The 17,251-nt window shown below is 41.0% G+C and overlaps 2 protein-coding genes and 1 long non-coding RNA gene across 4 annotated transcripts in view; all 3 read left to right on the forward strand.

Moving 5' to 3' along the window:
* The first annotated feature begins 2,535 nt into the window (after window positions 1-2,535).
* On the forward strand, window positions 2,536-9,570 carry LOC311042770 (uncharacterized protein). Its single transcript, XM_084053766.1, has 14 exons — window positions 2,536-2,695; window positions 2,809-2,963; window positions 3,105-3,161; window positions 3,260-3,364; window positions 4,209-4,414; window positions 4,569-4,709; window positions 4,901-4,989; window positions 5,450-5,610; window positions 5,795-5,896; window positions 6,108-6,351; window positions 6,781-7,172; window positions 7,831-7,996; window positions 9,127-9,137; window positions 9,391-9,570. The coding sequence occupies exons 1-14, from the start codon at window positions 2,557-2,559 to the stop codon at window positions 9,463-9,465; spliced, it is 2,043 nt and encodes a 680-aa protein (XP_083909892.1). The 5' UTR covers window positions 2,536-2,556; the 3' UTR covers window positions 9,466-9,570.
* On the forward strand, window positions 3,646-4,065 carry LOC311047535. The gene is made up of 3 exons (XR_014601006.1): window positions 3,646-3,707; window positions 3,831-3,890; window positions 3,998-4,065. It is a non-coding gene; the product is annotated as an uncharacterized lncRNA (long non-coding RNA).
* A 2,362-nt stretch (window positions 9,571-11,932) lies between the features above and the next one.
* Window positions 11,933-17,251, forward strand: part of ift74 (intraflagellar transport 74) — a 33,877-nt gene continuing 28,558 nt past the window's right edge. The window contains exons 1-7 of one of the 2 annotated variants that reach the window (XM_084058685.1): window positions 11,933-12,062; window positions 12,593-12,767; window positions 14,080-14,215; window positions 14,523-14,571; window positions 14,929-15,027; window positions 15,804-15,864; window positions 16,433-16,492. In XM_084058685.1, coding sequence (XP_083914811.1) covers window positions 12,630-12,767; window positions 14,080-14,215; window positions 14,523-14,571; window positions 14,929-15,027; window positions 15,804-15,864; window positions 16,433-16,492 — 543 coding nt within the window. In that variant the 5' untranslated portion in view covers window positions 11,933-12,062; window positions 12,593-12,629. The remainder of the gene's footprint in view (window positions 12,063-12,592; window positions 12,768-14,079; window positions 14,216-14,522; window positions 14,572-14,928; window positions 15,028-15,803; window positions 15,865-16,432; window positions 16,493-17,251) is intronic. The other variant, XM_084058686.1, reaches the window with a different exon arrangement.

Genomic DNA, 17,251 nt, shown 5'->3' on the forward strand with positions numbered 1-17,251 from the left:
TGTTCCTCTATTTTCCATTCATTTTTATGTTACTGGAGGTTCAGGCCCTCACATCGCACTGGTGATCTGACCAATGTGTGACAGTGTTAGTCATAGTGTTGGGGGCTTTGTTGTCCCGTATGGAGATGTCTGTTTCTGTCTACCTGTGTCCCTTTTATGCTTGACAAACATATTCTGGAAATGTCACAAAGTATTGTTTTGGGATATGATACAAGATGCGACAAAATATACTGGGATATGTTCCTATGAGCTACTTTGTACTCTGTGTTATACAGAGGAAAATATTTAAATACGGTATAGTTCTCTGGTCAAAATACTATTTGCAGCTAGTAAGAAGCCATTAAGGAAAATGGGGAAAGGTTTGATTTGAACCCCATATACCCATTCTATCTAATGATACAACTGACACATCATTTGAGATTGGGGTTGCAACACTAATTGAACTAATCGATTATAAAAAATAGTTTAATACAACAATCTATAGAGGATATACGCATGCTTAAATTGAATGGCACATTGAGTGGCAAAGCAACGTGCAAAGTGAGTTTAACAATGTTTAATGTTGTTTAATGCAATCAGATATGACTTTTCTGTTTGGATGCATGGGTTGCCAAGGCCAGAAAGTATTTTTTTGACACTCACAGTAGGCATTCCTGCATAACTTCCGGTTTTGATGATGATGTCACACGCATATCCGCTCTATCAATAATCGAGTTTTGGGTATGTCATAGGCAAATAAAATGCCAAAGCTTTCAAAAACCCTCACAACTATAGTGAAAATAGCCTAAATACAAGCTCACGCATTGATTAATGCAATTTCCACATTTTTTGTATGACACCAGTGTGCAAAGGCATATTAGAAACAAGCCCAAAAAACTGCAACCCGGCGCAACTACCAATATTTACAAGCAACTTTACAGAAAAATAAGCCCACAGTAATTGCTTATAATAATAGGCCGACATGGCAACACTGATCAGCAGTAGCACCTGAAGGGTATCACTCAGGCTTCAGCCTATCAGCACGCAGCGTGCAGCCTATAATAGCCTCTGTAGACTGTTTCAAACGTAACCCGCCATCTTTGTTGTCATTTGTCCTGGAAAACGGCTACATTGAAGAAAGTGAGGGAAGCAAGTAAGCAACAAACTAGATTACTAGAAACTACTAACTAGAAGATTCATTTCCCACTCTTTAAATGTAAGATGTGAAGAAGATGTGTTATGCAATAAAGATCGGAAGCCCTTCTGAATCTATCTATTATCTACCACCAGAGCTTTAGTGACCAAGTTTGTAGGGTTGCTGTAGGCTGTAGGCCTAGTTTGTTTGCTATTGAACTTATTTTACTAGCCTTGACTCTTAGTCCGAGGTTGGTATTTTAAGAAACTTTACTGGGTGAGTCGTTTAACTAAACTTGAATGTCTTAGTTGTCGGGTTGTGATTGGTAACATTAAATGGAATAGTGCATGTTTAAAGGTAGGGTAAGTGATTTGCTTTTGTTAAAATAAGTGTTAAATAGCTCTATATTCTGATAGTACTCATTGCTATATAGTGTTTGTTCAGTATTAGGAGTCTCCTTGTCTCTCCACCTCTTTATTAAACAGAAAATACATTTTCGTTTCAGTTTCAGTTTCATTTCCAATTTTATCCAACCAGGACAGAGAACTCAATCAGGTTACAGATTAAACAAGTGAAATTGGAAGTGATGACACTAAGAAATGAGCAGACAAAATTGGATCTGGAACACTATACAAATTAAGCTTAAAAATGGGTACTTTCTCCTGATTGGCTGAGATTTTGACACCTACCGAAAAATGTATTTTCTGTTTATTAAAGAGCTGGAGAGACGGGGAGACATCTGTCACTGAAAAAACACTCTATAGCAATGATTACTAGCAGAATATAGTATTTTAACCTTTTAACAAAATACTTTTTGTTTTAACCAAAAAATATCACTTACCCTACCTTAAGGCATAAAATGTACGCCAAAGTTTACATTAGACATAAGCAACACATGGCAACATTTCAAAAGGATGTTGTCCTATGTTTAGATGTTTAGTCTATCTGGAGAATCGCTGCTAGTAATCTTTTTTTATTTCAAATAAAATTGTGGCCTGGACCGCTGGTGTAGCATTCCGGGCATGCACTTCCTGGGTTCTAGTCCCGATCCCGCCGACGGCCTTGGCTGCGTGTCACTGCGTATCCTAGCAATAATAAAGGCACAGAAAGCCCAAAAATCTTTAAAAAATATATAATTAGGCGATGGCACTGCCCTGTTTGTCTCTGGGCCTTAAACGAAACCCAAGCCATATAGTCTTAGTCATTAAAAAGAGAACTGACATCTCACCCTCATAACATTTGAACTGTTAAAAGCACAAGTCTGAAACTAACATTTAGTCATTTACACAATTACAATCTACAAGATGTTTGTTTAAATTATCATTTTGTGCCATTTACTATATCAACATAATTTCTCACCATTCTGTTAACCTGACTGTACCAGGAATATGGAGGCACCGGGTAAATTTGCAAGCCTGCGACAGCGAGACACCAGTGTCCAAATGTTGCGACTAAAGAATTCCCGGAGGAGGTCACAGTTGCAAAAAGAGAACAGGGAGTGTGCCATTAACAGCCGTCGGCAGCTTGACCATGTTCCTGACACACTGGACCAAACTCCAAATGTGACCCAGTCGGCTAAAAGTAAGGCTTGATTGTGTGAATGCAAGTTAAAAACCCTACACATGTATCTAGTTCACATTCAAGATCTCAAAAAAGTAAATTTGCTTGTGACCAGTTTGTTCTTTTCTGTGCAGACTCGGCTGGCACGCAACGGCTGGAGCAACTTAAGAGATGGAAGGAGAAGAAGCTCTTACAGAAGGAGAAGGAGAAGAGGGAGAAGGAATCTAAGGGTGTCTTTAAGGTCGGTCTAGTTCACCCCAAGGACTCCTTCTCCCTACGGCCCCGGGAGGTGAGAGGGCATTCAAAGCCAGCCCCTTTGTGACACAACATTTTTATTCTTTGTTTTGTGCTGTAATAGTAGTTGAGCTGTTATGGTAACCTGCACTGTAAATAGAATAACACTTTAGTTATTGTCCCTCCTTCCTACCAGGCACTAGTGAAAGTGCCCCAGACCCGGGTCACACGTTCAACAAAGTCGGACCAGCAGGTGACGTGTAACTCCATAACCCCACCCAGCACTGTTATGTCAACTTGCATGAGCTTTGACTTCTGCTTATAAATGTTTGTCTCCATCTTGTCCCACAGCCAAATAAGCCTGTCATGGGAAGAGTGACCACCAGGAGCCGCACAGCTCTTGTCCAGCCACAGCCAAGCCAAGCTACAACCAGGGCCAAAGTTGTCCAACCAGCTGTACAATCTACTGCAAGGGCCAAAGGTCTCCCACAAGCTGCTACCAGGGGCAAAGTTGTCCCTAGAGGTAACTAATTGCATTCTGAGAAAGAAGCCATGTTTGGACTATGACGTTATCTTGCATTATAAAAATCCAAATGGACCCATACTGTTACAAATGGCTAAATTAGATTGAAGATTTTACTCTTAATTCATAATTATTGGGTTTATTTAATCTTTTTTTATTTTTAAAAAATATTCAGGGATGAGATTCCACTATCATATCTGTATTGACCTCTTTTAGCAGAGCCAGTGGATCGTGCAGCAGTTCATACCAGCTCAAACTTGGACAAGGCTGCTGGAGGTACACACATTTCTGCTAGTCTCCTGTGGCAGTAAAAAGCTTTTGCCTTAACACTTTTTATAATGTCATAGAACATGCGGGTGGTTGTCAAAGCATTTTTTAAACTGTTTTTTTGTCCTCCAGGTCGGACAAGAGTTAATGCTAAGCCTGTAGCGCCCTCTACTGGCAGAGGAAGGAACAGCGGTAAGCCATTTAACATCACAGTACACAATATCCCATATTCTATGTTTTAACTTGGTTTATTTGCCTGCTATACTTCATAACATTATTTCTGTGTTCCAATTATTCAGCAATGGTTGACAAGACTGTACCAGCCGTGTTGGAAGTGGTGGTTGACAAGAGTGTACCTGTGGTGTCGGCGGTAAAGATATATCGTCTGTCTCTCTAACCTGTGTGGTTATTATGCTGCTCTTTTATATGTAAAACACTTTGTAACCTTGTTTGGAAAAACGCTATATAAATAAATTATAATTAGTAAGTGGTTCTGTCTAATTACCCCAGAAGCTGGACACGGAATCGCATCACCGTGGGGAAGAGAAGGAGGAAGCTGAGGAGAAGGTGGTGGAGGAATCTGCCCTGACTGACACCCTCACTGCCAGAAATGCCACCGCTGATACCACCTCCTTTGCCCCTAAAGGGTTTGTGTTTGAGGCCCCCGCTGGCCTCTCCATTCAACTTGGAGCCACGGACGCCTTCCTCAAACCCAGGTTTGTGTGCATTCGTGTATGCCCTCCTTGACTCAAGAATCTTGAGCTTTGTCTTGTCACATGACTGGGGTTCACAGACCTTGCTATGCGGGACAGTGACCAAAACATTCAGTTGACAAACACTACTCTTATTACTCTGCTTTCCCCCTGCCAGCACAAACTCCAACTTCCCACCGGTTCCCCTCTTTGAGGCTGAGACCAAGGAACCATCTCCCCCTAAATCCCCACTCCGCTCCCCTCATGCTCCGCCTCCGGCCTGCTCCCAGGAGCCCCAGCATGACGTGCCATATTTCAGGTGAGAAAATGATGCAGAACGATGGTCAAACTCTGGACATTAAGTTATGTTCAATTATTATACATTAAAGTATAATACATTTATGTAATGGAATATAATACATTTATTTAATGGAATCACAAGTCTATTAACTTGGTATGTTGAGTGGTCACAGTTTGGTCATTGTCTAGTGACGTCTCTGTGTTCATCAGGTCACAGGTCACCACTGAGACAGACAGGCTGACCAGCCTGTCTCAGATCTGGGAGGTCAAAGTGGATGATGACTCCATCCCTGAAGAGAGTGAGTCTGTCCTCTCAACAGGAACCAGTGGGACACATTGTGACTGACACTGTCAATATTGTAATCCTGCATGTCGTTGCTGTTAGAAGGAAACCTTTAATGGCCAAACTGATACTTTTCATGAAAATTGGGGGTATAAAAAATAACCTGTGTTCCAATGGATCTGTCTAGTTAAGTCACAAACGCTTTAATACTTTTCACTGATTCAATATGTTTAAAATCCATACACACATGAAACTACTTTTTCAAACTAGCAGCTCTAAAAGCTCACAATGTTGTGCTCGTATGTAGAGCAACAATCTTTTCTACTTTTGTGACACTGTAGTATGAAGCAGTAGGGCATTAATTTACCAAAAAATAAATAAAGTTGAAATATGGAGATGCAAGGTTTCCTCCTGACTGAAGATTATCCAGAGTTATATCCATTGAACTCTTCCCTCTTGTACGTCCTTGTGTGTAGTGAGGGATCGTATGCGCACAGCGGTGGGCCAGGCCAGGTTGCTCATGAAGGAGCGTTTTGGCCAGTTTCTGGGACTGGTTGATGATTGTGCTCTTGGACGTGGGGAGAAGCTCACCACCTGCACTGACTTGCAGGGTTTCTGGGAGATGGTGTATTTCCAGGTAGGGGCTCACAAGTTCATCCCAGTTTGTTTTGAACAGAGTCTTATGGTTTATGACAGATAGATGATAAAAAAAAATCTGTTCTAATGGTGAGACTGAACCAAGACGAACTGAGAACTATCTCTAAAACGCTTAATATGTACTGCATTACATATACATTTTACTCCAATTATTTCCTTTTCAGGTTGAGGATGTACTAAGGAAGTTTGAGGCCCTCAAGGAGGCTGAAGCCAGATGCTGGGTGGAGGAACATAAACCTCCACCACGTCGGAGGAAGATTGTCAAGGTAAAAATCTAAGTTAGATTTTTACCTCGACAATCTTCTAACTTGCCCAAATAGTTTGCTTTCTTTTGTATGCGTTTCTTTTGCTTGGCATGGGGTGAGATGTTTTAATTCTGTGGGGATATATGTTACATACTTGTGTCTTAGTCGTCTTGAAACAATTCTGCTGCCGTTATATTTGCTAATACTTGGCGCCAATTTGTGCTTTCCTCAGAAACCACCTCCCACTGCTCCTCCAAAGGGAGCAGGCACAAATGCAGAGGCCAAGTCTCGCCTGGCTGCTGTGAAGGCAGCGATTAAGGCCAAGCAGGTTGCAGAGAAAGCTGCCCAGGCTGCTGGTGGCACGGAGGACAACCCCAGCATCCAGGTGTCAGAAGCCCCAACAGTTACCCAGGCCACAGACACCGTGGTCTTCAATGGTGGTTTCTTTCAAGTGGAAAGCCCAGCCAAACCGACAGGTGAGAGTGCTTCACTTGGCAGAGTAGGACAAACACCTTTTTTTTTGTTTTTGTTTTTGTGCTCTTGTATATTATGGGACAAAACACTGAGTCAAACACAAGACTGAAATCTGTAATGTTGGCAGACATTACTGTGAGACATGACTTCGGGCCTTGTGTGCATCGGCCGGAGCTACTGGCAAACTTTGGCTTCATGTGATCCCTAAATTGGTTTCCATTAAATGGCAACTTTTGATTCAAGGTTACATCATGTTAAGTCATGCTCTATGATGTTTTTTATGCTACCTGATTAAAAATGTGCATTTTCTCTTGCGTACGAACAAGCATGCATCATGGTTAGGAACATATATTTACTACCAGTATTGTTTCAAAACTAGTAAATGACAACAGCCTGAACAATCTGCTCATTCTCTGGTTATGTGTCTGCAGGATCGTTGAGCCGCCCGAGTGCTGCCATGCTGCCTCACGCAGCTTCTTCTCCCTGTGGTAGAGTGACCCGCCCATCCATTGCCATGTCGCACCTCTCCCCTCTCAACCACACCCCTGATCACCATAGACGCACGCCTGTCCGCCTCACCCTGGCTCCAGAGTCTCCTTTTTGTCTAGTGCAAGACGGAGAAGAAAAGCCTGAGATCGGCAGCCGGCCACTCTCGCCGAGGCTTTCCCCTCCTCCGTGCATACCCACTTCTCCCTCCAGCCAGGCTCCCGAAACAGAGTTGAGCTTCACTGAGTCTCCCTGCCCTGTTGTGCCATCTTCACCCACATTGTTCCGGGCCCAGGAATCCACAAATGACACCCCAGACCCCAGCTCAGTTGTTGAGGTGAACATTTTATGTGTGACTTTCTAAATGCTAGCTCAACAAAATGAGTCTGTAACCATCACAACTCCATGACAGCAGCCGAGACTGACAAGCCTCAGTTCTTCTCAGTTGCACTATAATCTAGATTTGTGCCTAAATTGTTCTTCACCTGTTATCGTAGTTACTTTGAAGCACATGCTTGTTGTCTTGTAATTATTTTTTTAAGATTTATTTTTGGGCTCTTATGCCTATATTGGTAGGACAGTAGTTTTACAGGAAATGGGGAGTGACACGCAGAAAAGGCTGTCAGGATCGGGAACTCGATCCTGTGACTTGCTGTCAGGCTGCATTGAGCCTAGGTGCCCGGCCTGCTACGCTAGCCGTCCGGGCCTTGTCTTATTCTCCAAGTCCATAACTATACTGCTCAAAGAAATTAATTGCATACTTTGATCCCTTACTATTTTAGCAGGCTTCATGAGCAGTGTAGTGTGTGTGTGTGTGTGTGTGTGTGTGTGTGTGTATATAGACAAAGGTTCATGACTCATATTCCAACCTTTTATTGTGCAAGTCCAGTCGTATTCATGCCTGGCTGCTTTGCATTAGTTCTTGCAATGCATTGCGCTGAAATGAAACTCATGCAAGTTTATCTATTCAGTAACCAAGTCCTCTGTGATTAAAGGATGCTCCTGACTTGGATGAGCGATACTTTCAACCATCAGAAATGCTCAGCCTGTCACCGAGGAACACTGATGCCATGGAGACGTCGTTGCCCATAGACGTGGAGAGTCTTATCGCTCGGCATGGAGATGAGCGAACGCAGGAGGATGCCGCTATGCCTCCCACAAGTAAGGTTTTTACACCACTAAAGCACTGGGACGGATGCTAAGGCGGAATGTAATTAAAGTGATGGTGTGAAATCTTTTTTTTTTAAACATCTGTGTATTGCAGTTTTGTTTTTTTTCACATAGGAATTTTTCAAAAAAAATCGACAACAGGATTTGCACAGATAAAGAAAATACAAAAAAAACAACATGAAACAAAACAGATACATACAAAACACAACAACAACATACACAACTTAACAAAACTGAATGACATACAAACAACATGAGGCTGATGACAGTACACATCCAAAGGGCAAAACGAACAGCATCAAGATCTAGTAAAATATAAAGGCATACAACAGGTACCACTCCGGGGGCAACACGACACTATATTCACTCAAGTCATCTCATCTAGCAACCCAATAATAGGTGCCCAGATTTTCTGAAATAGGGGCTCCCTATCAGAAAGAGTGAACCTTATCCTCTCCAGGTGCAACACTCCTCCCAGCTCCCTTAGCCACATATTGATTGTCGGGGGTTTCTCTGATTTCCAGGCCTGTAGAATTAACTTCCTGGCTAACAAGGTAGATAGTGAGATAGCCTGGTTTACATATTTACTGAGGGCCATTCCTGGTTCCACAATTCCAAAAAGAGCTGTCAAAGGGGCAGGGGGAAGTTCCCGTTTATAAGCTTTGGAAAGAAAGTCGAACAGCTGACTCCAGAAATTTTGCAATTTATGGCATGTAATGAATTGGTGAGACAGAGTTCCTTGTTCAATGGAGCACTTCCCACACATGGGAGAAGAATTGGGAAAAATCTTATTCAATTTAGCTGGGGAGAAATGCAGCCTATGAACAATTTTAAATTGGATTAAAGAGTGTCTGACATTAATTGAGCTGCGGTGTATATTATCGATACAATTTTCCCACATGTCGTCCGAAATTTCCATGCCCAACTCCCTTTGCCAATTGTCCCTGTATGAATGTGAAGAAGGGCTAATCAGGGCCTGTAATATGCCATAAAATCGAGAAACCGCACCTTTGCTAAAAGGCTCAATTCTCATCATTTATGGTGTGAAATCTTAATCCAGCAAATGCATTTTCACTGAATGTGGCTGTTATCACTGTTGTGCTCACGGTCTCTCACTTCAGATTTGGCTCAGGTATTCCCACCCCAGTTACCACAGGCTGTCTTTATTGAGATACACCCTTTGCTTTTCTATTCTTTGCCAAATCTAACTCTTAGCCACTTAAGCACTACTTTGTTGTGCAACGTCTATACTTTTCACCTATACATGTCAGGTTGAAACCTGTTAAATGGGACTGATAATCAAACTCATATTTCACATTGTATGTTAGCTTTGGGCCTATTCAGTGGAGACCATTTTGACAGTCTTTCTACTTTGTGTTTCTCAGGCCAGGAATGCTGAATCAGACCTCCTGTTCACCCCCGACCTGAGGGACAGGATAAGGATGAGTCTGTACAAATGACGTGATGGTGTTCACCCCTCCCGTAATGGGAGCTCATCTTATCGTTTTCTGTGTAAGGGCTCAAATGTGTTATTGCTACAGTTCATTTTTATCTTGAGGGATCAAATATTGTTCCGATAAGCCTATTTTAATCTTGAAAGTTTGAAATAAAAGTTTTGTAATTGAATGTTTTGGAATGGATCTTTTTAAATTGACTTGTTCACTTACAATCTGTCACACTGACATGGATTAAAGTTTTCACCACGACTGATTTCAGTCATTTGGAGTCTATAGACGTCAGCATGACTTCCCTGGACTGCACTATTTAAAGTGGTCAAGCAATAGAAAACGTGTTCCATCTTCCAGAAAAAAAATTCAGTCGTGAGATTTTATTTTGCTTTAATCCATGTAATACGGGTCGCGCGGCCTAATTATTAGTTGCGTTAACAGTGGGCTGGTATGCTTTACACTTACAGCAGTGGCATAATTTACATAGGGTTGCTGGGTTAAAACAGCAAAACGCCCCCCCCCCCCTTTAAAAGAAAGCAGAAGAATTTGAGGAAAGGTCTTTCCCATTTTGTGTTTTCCGAAGGGTGTTTACAGCAAGGGTCAGTCAGGGCATCTTCCACACAGGAAAATTGTCACATTAAGACCTGCAGCATGCACAAAAAACAACCACAACGTTTGACACTTCCCTTCTCTACGCAAAATAATGCAATGCAGTTGTAATGCAGTACAGAAGCATAATGGTTATCTTATCTTATGACCAAAAGGTTAGAATGCCGAGTCTTCCAATAACGCATCCATGGTGAAACTTCTAGCATAACCTGACGTCACGCATACTGCTGTCAGCCAATTTCTGCTTCTGCGTTTTCTTCGTCCAGCAATGCATAAAAATAGAACCCAGGAGTAATAACGCAACACTTAGGATTTAAATGATTTATAATATGCTCTCTGAGGGGAGACTGTCTGCTCCGTGGCATGTTAACAGAGCATGTACGCGCCAAGTCTGATTTAGGGCAGTGGTTTTAGGGCCTGTGGGTCAGGACTCCCAGGGGGGTCCCCACATGATTTTGGGGGTATCCCCAGATGGCAGTGGAGTGACAATTTAAGGACTTTTAAGACCTCTTTAATAGGCTGCCTACCGTAAAAAAAAGACCATTACTGCATCAAAAGTAATCAACAAACTATAAAAACTGGTCAAACATTGGCCAAATTGTTAAATATAAGAGGCAAAAACGCCTCGCATTGCAGGTGTTGTGGGTTTGTAGATCGGCTATTTTCGCAATAATCTGTGGAACCGAGTCAAACAATTTAATGCCTCAAATCCTACATTCCAAGTGCTTGACAGGGTGTGTGTGGGGGGGTCCCCAGTGCAAATGATTATTTTGGGGGGTCACTCACGGCTGAAATGGTTGAGAACCACTGATTTATGGAACGCAAAATTGTGCAGTAATACTGTTACACTGCAGTAAATGCATGAGTAAAGAAACTGAGAAAAAACATCTTCAGGTCATCTCCTGTACCTGGCCTTGCTACATTGTTGTATTGTTTCATAGAATTCATACAGTAGGTATAATATTTAGGCATGATGAAATCTGAATCCCATTGGCCACGACCTGTAACCTTTAAAGACCAGTTACAATTGTTTGTTTGCTTTTGTTTAACAGTAGTAGCTAGCTACTGTATGTTGTCCCACTCATGCTTTTGCATTTCACTGCACACTGTCTTTTTCTGTGTTCATCAGTAAGAGGCAGCTAGTGAAAGCAGCCACTGAGAATCAAAATGTCACCAAACTTGACAATATCAATGGTATGGTTATTAAAAAAGAAAGTATAAAAAACAAAAGTAATTGCCTAATTAAAACGCTGACTGAACACCTTGGCAAAGCTTACACGCTACTTTTTATGGTGCAATGAACAAGACCTGGCATCAATCTTCATTGATTGTGAATTGTGATACCAATAAATAGAAACTTAAATAATGAGTTCCATATTGAACCAAGCCAGAACATTATTTCCATTAATTGATCCAATTGATTGATCATTAAACATGCTATGAAAATATATTATAATAATAATAATAATAATGTATAATACTATGGTATTAGGCTTTCGGTCTTTAGTGCTAGAATAATGATACATAATCATGATCTATAGATCTGCTATTATCACAATATTTGCTTTTTGGACAATTTGGCCAATGTTTGACCAGATTACTTTTGATGCAATAATGGTCTGTATCTTTTCTTTCTTTCTTTTTTTTTTTAGGTATTAAAAAGGTCTTTAAACGTCCTTAAGTTGTCACTTCACCGTCATCTGGGGACCCCCCTAAAATCATGTGGGACTGGGGACCCCCCAGGCGACTCTCCAGTATGATGTGTTTCTTCTTCCAGCGGAGGGCGACACACGCTTATGTTAGCGCTATCTCATTCCAACTAGAGAAGAAGGTCTCGCGATAACTTGCGTGCAACGGTTGCCAGAGCAACAACAACATCAAGATGGCTAACATACAGCATTCTGCACTGAAAACTTTCCTTCAAGCTTGAAGAAGACACGTTCATGTCATCTATAGTACGATAATTAACCAAGGTAAACGCGTTACAATGTGAATTAAACGTAATAATAAGATACACATGGTTATAGTCTGGGTAGCGGCGTTTATGCAGGCTTGGTTGCATTTCTCATAACACGTTATATGGAAGCTAATCCTGATTTGAGCTAAACCTGTTAGAATCAATTAGAATTTTACCCCCCAAAATGCCCTGCACAATAAGAATGTATAATGTAAGCTATTCAGCCCTGTGGTTATAGACAAGTGACAACTTGGAAAGATGTTTAATGTCTTAATAGGCTACATTTTTCAACCCAGTGTCCCCTCTCTCTCTCTCTCTCTCTCTCTCTCTCTTTCTCTCTCTCTCTGCTTGATGTTCCTTCCAGTTAAGTTTTTGTTGTTGCAAAAATGCTTGCTCATGGGGTTGCTCTGTCTAACATTTTTTTATTGAACAAGACACTTATTTGGTGACATTTCAAAGATTGTCATAAACAAGCACCAGGTATTATACCAGATGAGATATATTAAATGTATTAATAGTAAATACTGTACCATAGCTGTTAAACTGATGCCGTTGTTTTTTTCTTATCTCTAGAAAAGGATATTCACTAGCAGCACCTCCAGTGACATTAATGGCGGGCCAGCAGCCACTGCCTGGTCGTGGCAGGCCCATGAGTCGCAGTGGATCTGTGGTCCCGGTGATTCCAGGGTCCGCACGACCACCTACACCCATCAGACCTCCACCCACAGCGACTCGCCTGGGAACTGGGGTAGGTCACATCAAGAGAACTCAGGACTTTATCACAGTCAGCTCAGCTGTATTGGTTAAATGTTTTGCACATACTAATAATGTGCATAGAGCAGGGGTCTTCAACGTTTTCAGGCCAAGGACCCCCTAGCTGAGAGAGAGATGAAGCTGGGACCCCCTCTTTTTTCCCCCTCTACACCTATACCTCTTTGCCAAAAATAGCCGATCTACAAGCTCACAACGCCTCGCAGCGCGAGGCGTTGTAGATCTTGTAGATCTGCTATTTTTGGCTTAAGTTCTCCTCAGAAAAGGGATGTTAGGGTTCAAGTGGTTAATGTAAAACAAATAAATCATATCACACAAAGATTTGGCGGACCCCTGTAGTAACTCTGAGGACCACCTAGGGGTCCTGGACCCCCTGTTGAAGACCCCTGGCATAGAGAGCTCTTAATGGCATGACCACAGTGTGGAAATCCAACCTCCCTTTATTTTTATTTTCTGCGGAGTCCATTCCCCTTACGCCTGGACACTGACCCAAGCCCTACAGAAGTCCCTAGATGGGTGCTACACCAGAATGCCATGTGTGGTGCTGATCGTTAAACAGGACGAACACAAGTGTATCAGAGAAGATGGCAGTCAGGAATATGAGACTAGCCATCACTGCCATCGACACCCGGAACTCCTAGCCAAAAAGCTTTTACTGTGGGAACCAACACACATGGGCTTTAAAAAAAAATATTTGGAAAATGGTCTTAAGTAATGTAAAGTATACATGATTATAATGCGCTTGAACATTCAACAGTTTAGGCCTAATATTTCTACAATTACTACAAATTGCTACAAAACCTGTATATAGCCAGTCCTTTTGGGCATAAATTGTTGATTGTTTGTGTCACATTCCTGAGCCAATAATTTTATGGAAATTATTGGTTTAGGAATGCGACAAAAACAAAAAATCTCCATGAATTCAAGGCTTCATGGGGTGTGTAATTGGGTGAAATACTCCTTTAACCTACGCATGAAAGGGAATGGTTCACATTTTACTCCAACTTTAAGAATAGTCTTAAATAGACATCATGGAAGTTGATCTGCTGAATGCCTTTGATCTTGAGTTCTATGTTCACTATGTTCAGAGAGACAGTTATTTTGTGTGTGTGTGTGTGTGTGTGTGTGTGTGTGTGTGTGTGTGTGTGTGTGTGTGTGTGTGTGTGTGTGTGTGTGTGTGTGTGTGTGTGTGTGTGTGTGTGTGTGTGTGTGTGTGTGTGTGTGTGTGTGTGTTTGCTTGAATTGTTTCTCTGGTTTGTCTTTGACCAGTGTTATGTTGTCTTCTACAGATGGTTCCAGGTACAGCCCGTCCGGGTACAAAGGGTGGACCCATCCCCACCCCTGGTTTACTGTCAGCCCAGATCAAGGTGACAGAAAGGCCTGTCACCCAACAGGGGCTCAGCGGCATGAAAACAGGCATGAAGGGTAAGTGAGAAGAAATAAACAATAATGTACATCTCATAGTTATTACAAAATATACCCAGAGAGGGTGACATAGGACGATGTGAATCCTGCTCATTACACAGCTACATATGAAAGAAATTAATAATTTGACAACAAATATTATCTTAAAAGCTGTCTGTCATTCAGAAATAACAGGCCGCAGCATGCCTTAATTGACCAATCAGATTTGAGGATTCAACAGAGCCATGTTATTAAAAAAATCCAAGGAAGGAACATTTAAACACTTTTCTCTATTTATTTCTCTCTCTCTGTCTGCCTTTTTACCCAGGTCCTCAGAGACAGATTCTGGATAAATCATACTATTTGGGACTACTCAGGTATGACACTTTGCTACGTTGACTTTTCTTTCTTAAAACTGCAAATGTTGGGAGCATGGATGTATGTTTGGAGCTTGCACAATGAAGAGTTTTACCCTCTCTTTTACACCTGTATACCTGTGATGCGACAATAAAGTTGAATCTGAATAATACTTTTAATACTTATCTGCAGTGTTAATTTAACTCTTGAGAGTGTAGAAATGGACACGTACTCTCTGAGTAAAATTAACGTTACTGTGTTAAACTTAACCGCTACTGTATAACCTGCTCTCTCTCTCAAACACACTAGTCTCTGTCTGTCGGTTCATATCATCCAGCTCTAATAGACACTTTTCTCTATGTCGTTGGTGGAATCAGGAGTAAGATCAGTGAGCTGACCACAGAGAACAGTAAACTACAGAAGGAAATTGACAATTTCAACCAGGAGAACTCTGTCTATCTGTCCTACGAAAAGAGGTAAGGACCTGTTTTAAATCTACTGTATGGATGGATTCCTGTAAACAAGACACAACCATAGTTAACATCTACATACAAATGCTGTTATTAAACCGACATACAATTCAATATAAAATGTTTACAAAATATATTTTCATGTTTCGTATTTCAGTTTAATAAATAATGTATTCACTGTGCATGATTGAAAGGCAGTCAGAGAGGCTAGTGTTTAAAATGATTAGTCTTCAGACCGGATAAGGCAATCAGATGTGATAAAATGTCTCAATTTGAAAAATACAATCCTCTTTTTTTACAATGACTAGAAAATCATTGGAATTGGAATTTTGTAACTGATCTTTTATGTAATGTTGTAACTCTACCACTAGATGTCAACACACACTTAATCCCTCAGTGTCCAAGCTGAGTGGGAATTAATGCTGCTATCCAGAACTTATTTAACAAATAAAACTTGGTTGTCGGGTTGGACATCTACTGGTTGACAAATTGTTCTGCCTGAAGCTCTTAAGTTCAATATTTACCCTGGCCAGCAGTGAGCAGTAGATTATGACATTTTCTATCTAATGCAGGAGAGTCATGGTGTGTTATTGCACAGAGTAGATAGATTCTCAGCATCAGAAATTCAAATAGATTTGGTTCAATTTTTATAGTTAATTTAATACTCATTATTTTACTGTATAAATGTTTTTTTTTTAAAAAGGTAAAAAAGGTAAAGCATAGTTGCATGTACTTCACTACAATAAACACTGTCCAACTGTGTTGTCTTCTATCCTCTGCAGGGCGGAGGGTTTGGCTGGGGAGATCAAGGACCTGCAGGGCCACCTGGCCGACCACAACATGGTAAACAACTGCACAGTGACATCCATTGTTATAGTCCCCATGATGCATCTGTGAGGTACTTAATTCACCCATCCACCGGTCACAGTCTGCTACAAGCTACACATTCCTTTTAGAAGCAGAATCACCTCGTTGCCAAATAAGTTCAAATGATGAATTGCCTTTGGCATGTGGTGCTGTGAGAGTCCAACAACAACACACCCAACAATTGATGCAAGACTATTGTCAAGATACAAAACTAGACATGCAGCACTCACATGAGTACAGCGTTACATTTTGAAGTGCTTGGAATGTTTTTCTGTTTAAACTTATACAAGTGACCCAGAACAGGTGATATTGAACTTGATATTGAATATTGATTGAAGACATAAAATTACAATCAGCATACAAGTCTTTGAGATAATACATGTTTCAATGTTACCACTATGACGCTGTTTCTCATGTAAAATTATGCCATTCAGACAGTTACATGTAAACCAAAAGCATCAGCCATGGAAATAATTATCAATAATATAAAAGTTGAGTGACTTGTCGACACTTTATATATATTTCCTGTGGTTGTATCTACCAGCTGGTGGACATGTTGAACACCAACACTGACATGGAGGATGTTCTCAAGGAATTCAACATGGTGAGTACAAGCGTTCACAGTTCACACTCAGAAGACTAATACAATGTACAAATGAATGAGGTCAGCTCATTGCAAAATAGGACATCTGCCATTTGGGAGAAAGGGACAGTTACACCTGCACAAATGCATTGGATAGCACAAAATTAAAACAAGTTACACATTTTAAAGCGTAATAAGTAACTTAAGTCCTCACTGCTCAAAGTCATACTGTATAACGTTTTCAATTAACACAATTAATTTTTCAATCATTCACTGGTCATTTTGTACAATACATTTTTGACAATTTCGCGAAACATTATTAAACTCTATTTGTATTCGCGAGTGTCTGCCCACGACAAATGACGTAGGCAATGGAAATGTACCAGAAATGTATTTATTTATGTATTTAAAAGTACCTTTTCTGACAACTTCTTGTTGCATTCCAAAATATCCCTGGGTGCTAGGACCCTGCAGCATTCCTTTCTGAGCGGTACTTATGTATAGACTAATCCTGTAATGACAACCACGTTGCCAAAAAGACTGCTAAAATGCATGTTGCACATTATGACTTAAGTAAGTAACCCCCCCCCCTGTCTGTTTTTGATAGTAAAAGAACTGGAGCAATTATTATTTGCAAATGCAATGGAAACCCTTAGTGTTCATGGTTACAATGATAAAATGTATGTACGGTATGTGTTTTCTTGGGGTAACATGTCTGCTTCCAGCTGGTTACCTGTGGCTGGTGTTGCATACTCATTGAATAAAGAAGATACAATCCGC

Source organism: Gymnoscopelus microlampas (genome assembly GCF_963454915.1).
Source record: "Gymnoscopelus microlampas genome assembly, chromosome: 1".
NCBI lineage: Eukaryota > Metazoa > Chordata > Actinopteri > Myctophiformes > Myctophidae > Gymnoscopelus > Gymnoscopelus microlampas.